At 51.6% G+C, this 17,057-nt stretch overlaps 1 protein-coding gene across 22 annotated transcripts in view; it reads left to right on the top strand.

Annotated features, from left to right (window-relative positions):
- Positions 1–17,057, top strand: part of Nrxn2 (neurexin 2) — a 116,654-nt gene that overhangs the window by 48,433 nt on the left and 51,164 nt on the right. For all 22 annotated transcript variants that reach the window (XM_041661811.1, XM_041661806.1, XM_041661822.1 and 19 more), the window contains 4 exons: positions 6,755–6,916; positions 7,822–8,260; positions 14,887–15,273; positions 15,482–15,685. In XM_041661811.1, the coding sequence (XP_041517745.1) occupies positions 6,755–6,916; positions 7,822–8,260; positions 14,887–15,273; positions 15,482–15,685 (1,192 nt within the window). The remainder of the gene's footprint in view (positions 1–6,754; positions 6,917–7,821; positions 8,261–14,886; positions 15,274–15,481; positions 15,686–17,057) is intronic.

Below are 17,057 nucleotides of genomic sequence, written 5' to 3'. Positions count from 1 at the left end.
TCTGCGGATGTGGATGGCCAACCTGTGACTCTGGGGACAGGGAGCCAAGATCAACTCAGGTGATCTCCCCAAGTACCAGGAGGGATATCACCCTAGGATTAGGGCCCAACAAACCTTCTTTCTAGTCTCCATGGTGAAATTCTGACCACATGGGCCCAGGCAATTCCCTAAGCTCCCAGCAGACTAATGGTGTATCTGCCCAGCTTGTACCACAAGTCTGTGAGAAGATCAATCAAGGCAGCACAAGTTCTGTGCTCTGGAAAGGAATTATAATTTCATTAAGCTTAATAAAGTGCTGGCCAATTCCCTCTGTCACCAGGGCAGGGATGTTATGTGAAAAGTGGTTCCCTTCCTGTAGCAGACCCGAGGGACAGGCATCTCTGGTCCCACTGGAGATCCTATTACAACCCCTTGTTAGGAACCAGTCTCAAAATAACTTCATGAAACCTCAGGATGCTTCAGGGATGTGGAGGAGGAAAGAAGAATGGCTTACTTCAGATGGTCAAGAAGCCAACAACCCTGCCCAATTTCAGGGCTAATAAGAAAGAACCTGCTAAATTCTGAGCCCTTAAGGTCCACACTTCCTGAATCATCAGCACAAACAGGGGGATGAATCTGTTGCCTTGCGAGGCCTTAGAAACCCCTGCAGACCTGTGCTAGGGACTGGACCTTTAGGCCCAGACCGAAGTCAAAGAACGGGGCTCAACAAGTCCTGATTTGCAGGGCACCCTTCGGATGGGTTTCATGTAGTTTTGTGTTTATTTTTCTGACCCACTCATTAGAACTCATAGGATCAGAGAGCTTCTCTTCATGAGGAGAGTGGAGAGACAGAAAAGGCTCTCCCAATTATCTTTGTTAGTCGAGCACGATCAGGCCGACGAATGCTGCCTTGTGAAGCTAACATTGTTCGTGCATACATAGCGCCTCAAAATAACATTTTTTTACATTAAGAAGCTTAATTTTTATTTTGTGTGTATAGGTGTTTTCCTGGCATGTATGTGTGTCCACCATTTCCGTGTTTGGTGATCCCAGGAAGCCAGGAGAGGATGTTGAATCTCCTGGAACTAGAGTTATAGATAGTTGTGAGCTGCCATGTGGGTGCTGGGAACCGAATCCTGTCCTCTACAAGAGCAACAAATGCTTATAACTACTGAGCCATTTCTCCAACCTCCCCCACTCACTTTTTCTGAGACAGGGTTTTCTATATAGCTCTGGCTGGCCTGGAACTCACGGTGCGGACAAGGCTAGTTTTGAACTCACAGAGATCCTCCCTGTGCTACCTCCCAAGCACTGGAATTAAAGGCATGCTCCACTGTGCCTGGCTTTCTCTCTCTCTCTTTCTCTCTTTTTCTTTTTACAACTTTATGTATTTAATCTATTTATGTGTGTAGTGAAGCCTGTCATGATGTGTGTGTGTGTGTGTAGGTCAGAGGCCAACTTAGATGAGTTGGTTCTCTTTTTCCACCATTTGGGTCTGGGATAAAGCTCAGGTTATGGGTGGCCTTGGCAGTAAGCACCTTTATTGGCCGAGCCTCCTCCAGCTATCTCCCTGGTCTACATCCTGAGTTTTATTTACATTTGATGATGCCTGGACTCTAGGCAGGAGGCTGAGCTTGTCCCCACTTAGCAGATGGGGAAGCTGGGGCCCAGAGAAAGCGCCTCCCTTTATACTAGAGAAAAGTTTATCATTTTCACTTAACTAATTGGATGCTTAGTCAGCTGGAAAGAGATAGGAGGGCCCAAAATTGTTCACCCCTTGTATTTATTTAATTTTTTTTTTCTGAGACAGGGTTTTTCTGTGTAGCTTTGGTGCCTGTCCTGGAACTCACTCTGTAGACCAGGCTGGCCTCGAACTCACAGAGATCTGCCTGCCTCTGTCTCACAAATGTTGGAATTAAAGGTGTGCACCACCATCACTTGATTTTTATTTATTGATTGAAATGATTTTTTGTTTTTGCTTTTGTTCACCCCTTTCTAACAATGAAAGTCAGAGCCTTGTGTGGTGGCTCATGCCTTTAATCCCTGCACTCAGAAGCACTTGCTAGGCAGAGGCCTGATCTCTGAGTTCAAGACCAGCCTGGTCTACTAAGCAAATTCCAGAACAGCCAGGGCTACACAGAGAAAAGAAACCCTGTCTCAAAAAAATGAAAGCAAAAACAAAACAACACACAAAAAAAAAACCAACCCAACCCAAGAAAAAGCAAAGCCAAACAAACAAACAAGCAAAAAAAAAAAAAAAAAGAAAGAAAGAAAGAAAGAAAGAAAGAAAAGAGAACAAAGGCAAAATTGTCTTGGCAGAATTTTTTTTTTTATCAGAAAGGCAAAATTGTTCTGGAAAACAGCAAATGACAAAGAAGAATGGAGATTTCTGATTTGAGGTCTTTCCCTCCTAAAATCCCTGAAATCCAGAGTTCAGCCCTCGTGGGAGGGCTGTGAGTACTACCTGTGTCTGGCACAGAACATGAATCCAGCTCAGCCCTCAGCTAAATTCACCTCCCTGTTCCCAGACCTGCTTCTGTCCTGTATCACCCTACGGGGCTGCTGGGAACTTTTTTATGAACTAGTTGTTCTTAACCATAGCCTGTGCACCCTTGGAGTATGTGATGACAGCAATGTAGTCTAACAGGAGACGGAACAGGCTGAAGCAATGGCTCAGTGGGTAAGAGCATTGGCTGGGACTGGAGGGATGGCTCAGAGGTCCTGAGTTCAGTTCCCAACAACCACATGGTGTCTCACTACCATCTATAAGTGGGATCTGATATCCTCTTCTGGCATAAAGTCAATAGAGCTGTCATATATATAAAATAAATAAGTAAATTAAAAAAAAAGATCACTGGCTGCTCCTCCAGAGGTTTCAGATTCAAGTCCAGCACCCGAACAGCAGCTCACAACCCCCTGACACTCCAGTTCCCTGATGCCCTCTTCTTCACCCCGCCAGCATTGCACACAAACCGTGCACAGACATACATACAGACGAAAAACATGAAATAAATAAGCCTTAAAAAGAGACACTAGCAGCCTAAGAGGAGACAAACACTGTCAGCACAGTGCTACCTATATTGTCCCTGGGTTCAAGGACGTCCATTCAGCTGCCCACAGGTTGAAGTGTCTGCCGTCCATCTAACTCTCTGAGAAAAGGGACGTTAGTGCTGTGAGCTGCTATCATGCTAGGGCGGGGATGGCTTCTGGTGCTGGCACGAGAGCTCCCTTTTCCCGGGGCACAGTAGCTATGGAGTATTTGCTCCATGTGGGTTTGTTTGTGGCTAGGACTTGCATTCCCATCCCACCCAGCCTTCCTGCACTGAGCTGAGGAGAAGGGATGGTCGCTCCATTCAGGTCACAAGACACTTGAGCCTCTTCTAGCTAGACTCCCTGCTCCTGGAGAGTGAGTGTGCCGTTCTGGGTGTAGGCACATCTTCTGGGCAAACACTCCACTCACTCCCCGTGGCTTCCTCAGAACCTACCGCGAGTGGGTCAGTGTGGATCCTCTGCTGTGTCTTGGGGACCTAGCTGTGGTCCCCAGTGCTGCATGGAGAGGAGCAGTCAAGACCTCCCCCCCCCCCCCAAGAGCCTTCTAGGATGTGTTGTGAGTGCAGAGGTGCGTAGGCTGATTGTCCGTGGCGAATGGCAGAAGAACGTGTGATGAGGAACTCAGGTCTGATGGTTCTTTCTCCGTCAGCCCCTAAACATCTCTGACCCCATGGTTGCTCCTCTCTCCTCTTCAGTGGAAGGAAGCTTCTTCCTGCACTCCACGGCTCTCTCGCCTCCATCTCTGCTCTCCCCTATCTCCTCTGCCCTGCATGCCTTCTCACCTGCTGGCTGCTTTTCTCTAGCCTGCCTGGGCAGTACCTGGTCCCCACCCTGCTCTTCTAACCTGCATGGGTCCCAGCTGCAGTGGCTGTTCTGTGTGGCACGTGCTCCCTTTCTCCCCTCCTCCCCTGCTGGCCCCACCCCTTCCAGAAGCTTCATGGGGGGGATTGGGGGGCAGGGGTATCAAGAACCCCTGGGGTGGAGGGGGGCAGGGGAATTATTCCCCTGTTTCCTGCTTTTACTAACGAACCTGCCATTTTTGTGTCTGGACTGATTTGTCTGAGGGAACAGTTGGGTTTTACTAATAATCTTAAGTCATTCCCCTCCCTGCCTTCCCCAGACACCTTCCTCCACTCCCTCTACCCCCACTTCCTCTCCACCCACCGCCTTTTCCTCTACTCTCCTTCAACTTCTTCCCACCCACCTGGCTGATCCCCTCCTTAGCAGACCTCCCTATCTTCCCTATCTCCTGCTAGCCTTTCCCCAGCCCTATGGGTCAGGAGAGGGAGATTAAGGTCATCCTTTCTCAACAGCGCCCCCTCCATGATTGAGCTGAATGTAGCCACCAGACAAGCTGAGATTTACTTCCAGCCTGGAAAGGGATTCAGGGCGATGTTTTGGGCCTCTGCAGTCTGCTCCAAGTCAGGTCCTTTTAACTCAGATAGGGCCAAGAAAGGGCAACCTTGGTCTTGGCAAACGTAGTGGGATGAAGAGCGCCCAGAGCATGAGGGAGATTCCAGGGTGGTGCCCTGGTTTCAGAGGCCAGGGATGGAGACTTCCTGAGGCGCTTTGGGGCCAGGAGGGGAGGAAGGAGTGATGAGCCCTGCTGAGCACGTCATTCAGGTGAGGCTCTCTCACCAAAGTAGGCTCCGGGGAGTAGGTTTTAGCTGGAGAGCCCTGCACTGGGTCACAAGACAACTTTGTGCGGACCTTCTGGGCTGTGCTGAGGTTAGTGGGGTTCCAGGGACATGGCCACGCCAGATGTTTGCTGGCACCCTGATTGGGTTGAGCCCACTTAGGTGCAGGAACTGATTGGCCGCCCAGTTCAGTCTTCTAGGACAGCAGCAGGGGACACGGAGGAAGAGAAAGAGTGCAATGATTGAACTAGGGAGAACCCCCCTCCCCCACCGCCTCACCTTCCCTGACTATCCCCACCCCTTTATTCTGATCCCTTCTTCCTCTCTCCAGTTCCCCTCCACCCAGTCTAATCTCTAACCTCGTTTGCATGGTTTTTGTGACTAACCTCTCTGACCCCTCCCCTTTCCACCCAAACCCCATTTCCTAGCTTCAGGACAAAGTGGAGGGGGAGAAAAAATAAATAATCATGACCAATTCCCCCTTCGAACAAGACTCAAAAGTATTCAGACTGCCCCCTCCCCAAACACCTATCTCCTCCTGTCCTTGAACCCAGCTCTTCTAGCACAAGGTTTGATGGTTCCCAGGAGGTGGCCTCTTAAGTCTGCACTCTGCTCAGCCCCCACCTCTATACCACGAGGCTCCAACCAAGCACGAGGGGGGCTTTTGGGTCCCCCATTTTAGGATTTCCACCCCATCCTCCCGACAACAGAATACTGAAGACCAGCAGCTGGAAGGTGGCCTGTGCTACAGATCGGAGCAGGGGACATCACAGCCTGTGACTGGCAGGTCCTTACTTCAATACCTTACCTGTAAAGGGGGTACTTTTGAACCATATTTGGGGAGCAAGAAGGGCTCTAAGCTGCAGCCTATGGAAGTGCAGGATGGGGTTGATAAAGACCAGATCCTTAGTGGCCCCTTGACTCTCCTGAGCCACAGCCTCCTAGAGAAAGGCTTGTATTACCACTGCTATTGGCTCCTCTCCTTCAACCTTGCAGTGGGTGAAGCCTAGCGCTCCTCTGGGGCACTAAACTCTTCAGGGACCAGGTAAACCTTTGCTGAGTAGGGGAATCAGCGCTGCCTTCCTCAGCCCAGTGCCCAGGACCTCTTCAAACACCAGGCACAGCCCTGCTTTTGACATCTTGCTTTTTGGATGAATTTCCACCTCGGGGATGGTGTTTCCTTAGGTTCACCCTGGCTTCACTGTTCCTAGGAGTAGGGGTAGCAGAGAGAAGGATGAGGTGTGAGCTGGGAAATAGCATAGGGCCACTTTCTTTTTGGAAGAAAGACAGTGACTCACCTAGGTGTGCAATCTCAGCACATGAGAGGATGAGGCATGAGGATTACCACAAGTTCAAGGCCAGTTTAGGTTTTATAGACTAGGTATGTTTTTTAAACCTTAGTTCTCGACTAGTTTAAGTTTTTCTAAAAAATGACCAAAAATATCAGGGTACCTTAGAACTTGAGTGACAGAGGTAGGAGCCAGCCCTGACAGATGTCAGCCAACTCCTGTCCTGATACTTGGAGGCATACCTGGGCCTTCTTCCTCCCTAGTGTCTCAGCTGCCTCCCCAGCTGAGGCTGCAAGAACACAGTACCCAGACAGGCTGCAAGTGAGTCTCAGCATTGCTCCCCAGGAAGGGACAAGTAGGAAGGGGAAGGAAGGGCTCTTCCTTAGAAAGTGGCCAGGAGCTCACGCATGCCCACAGTGCTCTGCTGAGAGAAAGCTGAGGGTGTAGCTTGCTTTGCCCCACATCTCACAGTGGGGCCCTCTCTGAGGCCTCCTCCCTGGAGTCTCTTCTTGGGCCCATCATGGCGAGTGCCCTGTGCCATCCTCAGGGTCCCGCCTGCAGGCTCGGCCATGGGTCATGCAGGGCAGGCCAAAGCCTACCCTGAAACCATCAAATCTGTGCTGCTTCCTCTTTCTCCTTCCCACCTCCACCCCCACTGTTCCACTTCCAAGACAAGCAGACATAAAAATGGGGGTCCCCTCCCCCACTGCCCCCTGGTTCCTCCCTTGCCCGCCTGTGGCTCGTCCCAGGGCATTGATGTCGGTTGTCTCCTGTCTCTCCTCCCCTCGGGCTGGGCAGGTGACCATCTCGGTGGACGGCATCCTGACCACCACAGGCTACACACAGGAGGACTACACCATGCTGGGCTCTGATGACTTCTTCTACATTGGGGGCAGCCCCAACACAGCCGACCTGCCTGGCTCGCCTGTCAGCAACAACTTCATGGGCTGCCTCAAGGACGTGAGTAGGGGCTTAGAAGGGCTACAGTTGACCAGTCTGCCATGGGACTTAGTCTGAACTGGCCAGCTACCCCTGGAGTCCACGGTGGGACTGTGACCCTCCATTGAAGCCTAAAGCTATTGACTCAAGTCCAGAGGGATCAAACTTTTTGTTTCTTCCGGCCTCGGAACTCCCCTCGCTTCTGAGGACCTTCAGAGCTGTGGCGCTCGGGGAAGGCTGGTGGGCATGAAGCCTGAGGCTAAGCCTAACCTCAGTCACGTGTCTTTCACCCACGGCTCTGCTGTCTTGACCAAGTCACTTGACCTCATGAGTTGCCTGACCTGTAGACAAAAGGTTGGTTCCTACTTGGGTCTTCGGCAGAACACGGGAGAATGTTACTATCCCCTGGAAGACGGCCAGCAGGGACTGGGACAGACGGCAGCTCAGGGGACAGGGCACCTGCCTGGCACCATCAGTTCCATGCACTCTATCAGAGCCGCATCCGCTGAGCACGGTGCACATCTGTAGGCCCCGCACATGGGAGGTAGAGGCAGGGAGACAAATTCGAGGTCATCCTCAGCGAGGCAGTGAGTTTGAAGCCATCCTGAGCCACTTGAGACCCTGTCTCAGAAAACAGCAATAGACAGTAACAACAGTTGCCCCCCTTGTCACTGTGAGTGACCGTTGAGTTGGACCCAGGAGCTGACAGAAGAAGCTGCTTGGCCAGCGTGGGGCTGGAAGACAGGACAGGCAGCAAGAAGAAGGTGTAACTCGAGAACAGGAGCCTGGGCTTTGTGGACTGATGGCGCTGAGTGCGGGGCCATGAGCATGGTTGACGGCCCATGGCTGCCAGGGAGGGAGGGCCCTTGGTAGCCAGACCCAAGGCTGCTTCTGCTTCTTTACCCAGACTCCTCTCGTCTTTCCAGGTGGTCTACAAGAACAACGACTTCAAGCTGGAGCTGTCCCGCCTGGCTAAGGAAGGGGACCCGAAGATGAAGCTGCAGGGGGATTTGTCTTTTCGTTGCGAGGATGTGGCTGCCCTGGATCCTGTGACCTTTGAGAGTCCCGAGGCCTTTGTTGCACTGCCCCGTTGGAGCGCCAAGCGCACTGGCTCCATCTCCCTGGACTTTCGAACCACTGAGCCCAATGGGTTGCTGCTCTTCAGCCAGGGCCGGCGGGCTGGGGCCGGGGTAGGCAGCCACAGCTCTGCCCAGAGGGCTGACTACTTTGCCATGGAACTGTTGGACGGTTACCTCTATCTTCTGCTGGACATGGGCTCTGGGGGCATCAAGCTGCGGGCGTCCAGCCGCAAGGTCAATGACGGCGAATGGTGCCACGTGGACTTCCAGAGGGATGGGCGCAAAGGTCAGGAGGCCTCTGGTCCCTCCCTCCCTTCCCTTGGTCACTCTTCTATACCTGCCCAGCCTCTCAAGCTTTCATTTCCTACTCCTAGTCTTTTCTCCCAGTCCTTTGCACCTTTCCTCACTGTGAGCTGGCAGAAGGCACAGGGCCGCTCTTCCTTATTTGTTAGAGGAACAATTACCCAAGGGTGGTTGTGGATGGGAAAGAGCACATCTAAAAACACTAGCATAGCACCTAGCAGAGATGTCCCATGTCTTGAAGGAAATAACTCTCAAAGCCAGGAGTGGTGACTCACATATGCAGTCCCAGCACTCAGGAGACAAAGGCAGGACTGTCATAAGTTCGAGGCCAGTTTGAACTATATAGTGAGGTCCAGACCAGCCAGGGCTGCATAGTCAAAACAAAACAAAGAAAGTAACTTTATCTGGAGTCTTATTTCTTTAGCTTATTAGGAAACAGCTATCCCTCACTGTCTGAGAGGATTGCTCCTAGGACCCTCAAAGACATCAGAATCCTCTATGCTCAAACCCTGTATAAAAGGTGCTGTAGCATTGCATATCACCTGTACACACCCTCTGGGTAACTTATGTACTCTCTCAAGACCTCAACATACCCGATAGAAGGTAGACACTGGGGCTCAGCTTCTGGAGTGCTTGCCCAGCATTCGTGCAGCCTGGGTTCCATCCCCAGCGCCCCATTAACCAGGCATGCTGGTGCTTGCCCATAATCCCAGTACTGGGGAGGTAGAGGAAGGAAGGGCAAGAGTTCAAGGTTACCCTCAACTGCATAAGGGATTTGGGGCTAGCCTGGCTGGAGAGAGAAAGAGAGGAAGAGAGAGAAAATATAAATGCTATATAGTAGTTACATAATAGTTTTGTGATGGTCCTTATTATGTTGTTTAGTGAATGAGGACAGCAGTATCCGTATGTGTTTAGTACAGACAATTCTTCTCTTAAATATTTCCATCCATGTTGGGTTGGATGAATGCAGAGCCTGAGAACACTGCAGCTGCCTGGTTCTCTGAGAACTAACTGTGGCTGACAGACTATTCACCTCATTCTGGCCGTCAGAGACGCAGTGACTAGGCCGCCACACCTGCCCGGCCACGAGAGTTCCAGATCAAGGGGACAGCTGGCCTGACCCTGCTTAGCCTCTGGGGCCGAATGGCGCTGGATGTATGCTGAATGGTGTGGCTGTGGACCATGCTTCAAAACTTCTGTTGTTCTAGCCGCCCTCTCCTCTGTGCGTCCTGTTCAGCCTCCCTCTCCTGTCCAGGCACTTGTTTGCTGTCTGCTAATTCTGGCGTGCTTGCCTCCATCTCGTTGAACCTAAGTAAGAGAATTGAGACAAATGAGGCCTGACACATCATCTAATTTAAGGGCTTATCAACGTCAGCTAAATTTTCACATTCCTGCAGCTGTCACCACTGCTGACCTGAGAGTCAGGTGGAGTGACCGCGTCTGCTCATAGAGAGGAGGGGACTGCTGGGCTCCCAGAAGTGAGGCCTTGCTCCCCATCCCTCTTCCCTCACCAGAGAAAGCCATGAGAGAGGACGCCTAGCCCTGGGCTCTGCCCTCATGACAGTGATGGTGGCTCTTCACTGACAGCCTCTAGTGGTCCCCACAGGTGGGCAGTCATCCTCGGGCTGGACATCCATCCAGGAGCTTAGGGAAGCTGCTTAGACCGTCCCCCGTTTTCCTACATCCCCACACCCCAGTGTTGGCATTGAGCTCAGGGCCTGCTCCTGCTGAGCCACACCCCAGACTCCCTTTTCCTGTTTTTTATATATTTTCTAATGTGTCTTATGCTGCAGCATGTGTGCAGAGGTCAGGGGACATTTTGGGGAGCTGGTTCTGGCTTTCCACCTCGTTGAGAAAGGTTCTCTCTTGTTTCTGCTGCTTCCCAGTATACCCCAGGCGAGTTGGCTTCTGGGTGACTGTCTCCATCCCTCATTGCGCCCTAGAAGTGCTGGGACCTTGGTCACATGCAGCCATATCTTTATGTGTGTTCACGGGATCCAGCTTGGGTTGTCAGCCTTGCCTCTCAAGTGCCTCATACGCTCATCTGTCTCCTTGGCCTTCCCCGGTTGTGTTACATTTGGTTCTTTTTAGTTTGTTTCTGAAACTGGTAAATTGCATATCACAGTCTTAATCATTAATCGTGATTGGGACATTGATTCCACTCATGTTGCTGCGCAGCCCTCACCACCATCCAGGTGCAGATTTTTCATCTTCCCAAGCTGAAATCGTCTCTATTAAACATAAGCTCTACCCCGCCCCCTCCTGCCTCTGGCCACCATCAATCTGAGACTTTAGATTAGTGAAGTCACATGGTATTTCTCTTTCCTCCTCTTTTTCCATCTTCATGTGTTTATGTCCATGCTTGTGTGTATATTGGGGCACATGTATGTGGGTGCACATATGTGGAGATTTAAGACTGATGTCAGGAATCATTCATCTACTTTAATGAGGTAGGGTCTCTCAATCAAACCCTGAGCTCACAGATACGGCCAGCCAGCTTGCTCCGGGGATCCCGTGCCTCTGCTTTCCAAGGCTGAAATTACAGGTGGGCCACTACACCCACTTGGCATTTATGTGAGTTTCTGGGGATTTGAACTCTGGGCCTCATACATGAGGAGCAAACACATTAAGCACTGAGCCATCTCCCCAGCTCCCTTTTTTTGCCTATCTACCTTCCTTCCTTCTGACCCAGGGGCTTGCATCTAGCCCAGGCTGACTTTAAATCAAGATCCTGCTGCCTTAGCCTCCAGAGTGCTGGGATGTGCCATCATATCCGACTTGTGTCTTCTTGTGCCTGGCTGTTTCAATGGGTACAGTGTCTTTCGGGGTTTACCAGTATTGTAGTGTGAGTCAGACTCCCTTCTTCTGAAGTCTGAGTAAGTCCCAGGGCCATGCTCACATCGTTTGTCTGTTCTTCCGTCAATGAATGAGTCAGGTTGCTCGTGTTTTGTATTTGGAGTGACTGGAGCAGAGGCCAGAGCACACGCAAGCCTCCTCTCCAGAGCTGTCTGCTCTGCTGAACACCTCTCTTCTTAGCCTTTATTTCCTGCCCTCTTCTCACGTTCAGTTCTTGCTGAGATTCCAGCAGCCAAAGCATGGGTAACAGGAGGCTCTGTGGATTCTGGGCGATCCTGTTAGGGCTCAGCAGGTAGAAGCTTTTACTGGTCAGGTCTGATGGCCTGAGTTTGTTCCCCAGGTTCCTCAGTAGAAGGGGAGAACTGACTCCTGAATATCATTCTCTGTCCTCATACACATACACAGCACATACATCACAGCACACACACAACACACATATCACAGCACACACAGCCATCACAACATGATACATCACAACACATACAGCACACACATCACAACACACATACATCATAACACACATACAATACACATATGTATCACAACACACACATCACAGCACACACAACACAGCACGCACACAACACACATCCATCACAACACACACACACCACAGACACATCACAACACACATACAACACACACATAAAACACACATACATCACAGCACACACAACACACAGATCACAACGCACACACACAACACATACACATATATCGCAGCACACACAGCCATCACAACACATACTACACACATCACAACACACAGACATCACAACACACACATAGATATCACAACACACAGATCACAATACACACATATTGCAAAAACACACATACCTCACCACACACACACACACACATACACACACACACACACACACACACACACACACACACACACACGCTTTAGGGTCTGGAGAGAGTCCACCTGCTGCTCTTTCAGAGGATGTGAGCTCAGTTCCCAGACCTCACCAGAAGGCTCACAACCACCTGTAACTCCAGCTCCAGGGGATCCCACGCCTTCTTCTGCCTCTGCAGGCAGGTGCACACATGTACACATGCATAATAATAAATAATTCCTTAAACAGCAGTGACTTGGAGCTGGGGAGGTGGCTTCGCAGTGAATGACATGTTTTGCTTTAGCAGAAGACCTGGGTTTTCCGGGTTCCCAGCACACGGCGGCTCACGTCTCCACACACACATGCAGGCATACACACGGCGGCTCACGTCTCCACACACACATGCAGGCATACACACGGCGGCTCACGTCTCCACACACACATGCAGGCATACACACGGCGGCTCACGTCTCCACACACACATGCAGGCATACACACGGCGGCTCACGTCTCCACACACACATGCAGGCATACACACGGCGGCTCACGTCTCCACACACACATGCAGGCATACACACGGCGGCTCACGTCTCCACACACACATGCAGGCACACACACGGCGGCTCACGTCTCCACACACACATGCAGGCACGCACACGGCGGCTCACGTCTCCACACATACATGCAGGCACGCACACAGCGGCTCACATCCACACACACATGCAGGCACACACATATACACAAGATAAAAGTAAATAAATCTTAAAACAAAAGACTTTACAAGAAGCCTGGCATGGTAGTGCACACACCTTTAAGCCCAGCACTCGGGAAGCAGAGGCACATGGCTCTCTGTGAGTTCGAGGCCAGCCTGGTCTACAGAGTGAGTCCTAGGACAGCTAGAGCTGGTACACAGAGAAACCCTATGGGGGGGGGGTGAAGACTTTACAAGGGAGCCCAGGAGATGGGTAGGGTTTTGAAGAAGGGACTGGCTGCTAGTAGGAGCTGCGTCTGCAAAGAAGGCTTTGGCTTTGCTCCTCGAGTTCCTTCAACTCTGCTCATATCTGACCTCTCCCCATCCCCCTCACCGTACTCATGTCTCAGAGGCCCAGTGGCTCCTTATCACTCCTAAACCTTGCTAGGAGCTTTGCTTTTATTTTTTTACATAGGATGGCACTATGTAGCCAGGCTGGCCTCAAACACGTGGCGGTCGTTCTGCCTCTACCTCCTGAGTATTGGGCTCATAGGTGTGAACCGCCATGCCTGGTGCCACCGTTGCCCTGACCCCTTCCTCATTTCTTCTTTTAAGAGTTTGTCCTTGAAAAGGGAAACACGGGATAAAAAAATATAGGGCTTTCAGGCATAGTGGCACTTGCCTTTAATCCTAGCGTTCAGGAGAGAGAGGTAGGTGGAGCTCAGTGAGTTCAAGGCCAGCTTGGTCTACAGAGCAAGTTATATGCAGCCAGTGCTACACAGTAATTATATCACACACACACACACACACACACCACACATACACAACACACACACACCACACACACCACACACATACCACACACAACACACACATACCACACATACACAACACACACATACCACACATGCACACACACATGTAGAGAGATTGATCAGTGGTTAAGAGTGTGTACTGCCCTTGTAGAAGACCCAAGTTTGTTTCCTGGCACCCCCTCCCATTGGCTGGCTCACAATTGCCTGTACCTCCAGTTCCTGGAGACCTGATAATTCTTGCTGGCTCTGTGTGTGTCTGTACTCATAGGAACATACTCTCACAGAGACATACATATGCACGCATAATTTAAGACAGATCTTCAGAGCAGGCAACCTAGCACTAGAAGGAGGGGTTAAGGCTGCCCTAGTCTACATAGTGAGTTCTAGGCCGACCAGAGTTATATAGTGAGATCCTATGTCAAGAAAAAAATCTTTAGCAAGTATTAACAAGCTTGGAACAATGGTACATGCCTATGATCCCAGCACTTGGGAGTTGAGGCAGGTGGATCACAGGTTCAAGGTCGTCTTTGGTGATGTAAAATCATTCTGGTCTGCATGATACGCTGATTAAAAAGTCAAAACCAAAAAAAAAAATCCTGAACCAGAACAAATGAATAACACACACACACACACTCACACACACACACACACACTCACACACACACACTCACACACACTCACACACACACACTCACACACACACACTCACACACACACACTCACACACACACTCACACACACACACTCACACACACACACACTCACACATACACACTCACACACACACTCACACACACACTCACACACACACACTCACACACACACTCACACACACACACACTCACACACACACACGGGGTTGCTGGACTTAGTGACACACATCTGTAAGTTCAACCCTCTGTAGGAGGAAGCACAAAGATTTTCTAAGTTCTAGGCTATATATAGGAATCTGGCCTATATAAGGAGCTCCAGGGTAGCTAGGGCTACATAAACAAGTCTCTGTCTTACAACCCTCCCCTCCACACATGGAGATTCAATTATCACAGTTTCCTGCAGGATCTCTGGTCTGAGTGATCTGACCCGTTTAAGCCACAGGACTTTGGATGCATGTGCCGCCTGGTAGTTTGGAGGTCTCTTGTAGGTGGCGAGAAGGACCTGGACAGAGGTCTAGAGCCCATTGCGGCTGGGTGGGGTCTGGGACTGGCTCTCAAGCTCCTGGGCTTGAGGGCTTAAGTTAGGTAGTTTGCACAGACGGTAAGTGAGGCTAGACCCCAGGGACAAGGGTCATGCTCTTGAGCCCACTATTGGGTGCAGGATGAAGGGGGGCCTCAGTAGTGAAATTGGGACACCCCTTTCCAAACTCGACTTCCCTCCCCACTGAGGCTCACTCTCCGTTGGTCCCCAGGCTCAATCTCTGTGAACAGCCGCAGCACGCCATTCTTGGCTACGGGAGAGAGCGAGGTCCTGGACCTGGAGAGTGAGCTGTACCTGGGCGGCCTCCCTGAGGGTGGCCGGGTGGACCTGCCGCTGCCTCCTGAGGTGTGGACAGCTGCTCTGCGGGCTGGTTATGTGGGCTGTGTTCGAGACCTCTTCATAGATGGACGGAGTCGAGACCTCCGGGGCCTGGCGGAGGCCCAGGGGGCTGCGGGTGTTGCCCCCTTCTGCTCCCGGGAGACGCTGAAGCAGTGTGCGTCAGCCCCGTGCCGAAATGGAGGTGTCTGTCGAGAAGGCTGGAACCGGTTCGTCTGTGACTGCATCGGGACTGGCTTTCTGGGTCGGGTCTGTGAGAGAGGTGAGCCTGGGCTTGGTCTCGGGTGTCCTGAGTCCAAAGGACCCCACTTTTCCATTATCGTGCTGCACCCCTCTTCAGAGCACCCCTCAGGCCAGCCCAGACGTCTCTCCCGGTAATGATTCTCTTATTTTCTCTCTCTCTCTTCCCTTTCCATCTGCCCCCCCCCAACCCCCGTTTCTCTGGCCTCTGTTCTCCACCCCCGGGGCAGAGGCCACTGTCCTAAGCTATGATGGCTCCATGTACATGAAGATCATGCTGCCCAATGCCATGCACACGGAGGCAGAAGATGTGTCCCTGCGTTTCATGTCCCAGAGGGCCTATGGACTCATGATGGCCACCACCTCCAGGGAGTCAGCTGACACGCTGCGCCTCGAGCTGGACGGGGGGCAGGCGAAGCTCACCGTCAACCTCGGTAACCACCCCAATCCTCTGCTGGCCTCTTCCCAGCCTGCCTCTGACCTACACTCCCCTCTGTCTGGAGAAGCTGGTGGTGGCACCAGCCAGAGGTGACCCTGGCAGTTTGGAAATAGGTAGCAGCAACCTGAATCTGAGCCTCTGAGGGCTGGGTCTCTCTGTCCAGACCCAGAACACAGCCACACACACCTGTCAGAATGCGTCTGAGTGTGATAACTGTCCTCTCAAGTCACTTCCATGGAGTGTTAGTGGCATCTGTCCTGCACGCACAAGATGGCACACACTCATTCTTGTCTTGCTCATTCACGGGCTTCTTCATTATGGAATTACTTGTTGACACCTGCTAGGTACAATCCCGCGCTCAGCTCAGCCCAGTGGCAGATATGAGGACAGCAAACAGCTGGCCCTGGCAGGCAGCCACACTTGGTCGTTCTGCTTAGATCATACTGTTTCTGGGATGCGGTATGCGGGTTCCTGTGTGCACTCTGGACACAGGAACATGCTACCTTACACTTGTCACGCAGCTTATGTTCATGGCCGTGTCCTATGTGAGTCCCATTGGTGTTCTGGGAAGACACCAGCTGACCAGGCAGGCACTATAGACCAGGGTAGCCTCGAACTCAGAGAGATCCACCTGCTCTGCCTCCTGAGTGCTGGGATTAAAGGTGTAATGGCTGGGGAGGTGCCGGTGTCAAGCCCAGGCCATGGGAATTGTAGTTTTGGGTGGGGTATCAGCTTGCTGGTTCTTTCCACCAGACTACCCACTGTTTCTGCTCTTGCCCACGGGTGAGAACAGGGTCTACACATCCCTGTTGCTCCTCGGGGCACAGAAGGCATGCCAGGTTATCTGTTAGATTATCATGGGCCTTGGTGTTTGTGGTCACAATGGAGAGAGAAGGCAGAGTTACTTGTCTGGCTGGTTTCTAAGGGACTTCTTGTGAGGGCCAGGTCAGGATCCAGAGCGAGGAGGCCGCCTCACAGACTACAGTGCAGGGCACCCTGAGTGGAGAGGCCCTATGGTGTTCGGGCTGCTGGCGCAGCTGTCCACTGAACACTATGGAAGTGCCACAACCAAGGACCTGCCCTGTAGAAGCCTTCAAGGCCCAAAGTCTAAGCAGAGCACCACGTTCTGGTAATGGGGAGAAGGGGGGCTCTCTAGAACACCAGGGCTTTGACACCTACCCGGATTCTCATCCTAACCTTGATCTCTGAAGCATCTCTGGGGTAGATTGTGGACTTTGGAGGCCTTGTTTAAACACTTGTGTCGACACCCTCATTGCTCACCTCGACTCTCAGGTCAAGGATAGGCTGGAAGGCTGTGAGAGTTACCAGGGTCACAGCCCTGTTCTGACCTACAGTCACAGGTCACC

The sequence above is a fragment of the Microtus oregoni genome, unplaced genomic scaffold (assembly GCF_018167655.1).
Source record: "Microtus oregoni isolate MIOR12 unplaced genomic scaffold, Mior012 000012F_ref0000307, whole genome shotgun sequence".
Lineage (NCBI taxonomy): Eukaryota > Metazoa > Chordata > Mammalia > Rodentia > Cricetidae > Microtus > Microtus oregoni.
Note: the sequence above shows the minus strand (reverse complement) of the source record. Positions and strands in the feature narration are given on the sequence as shown.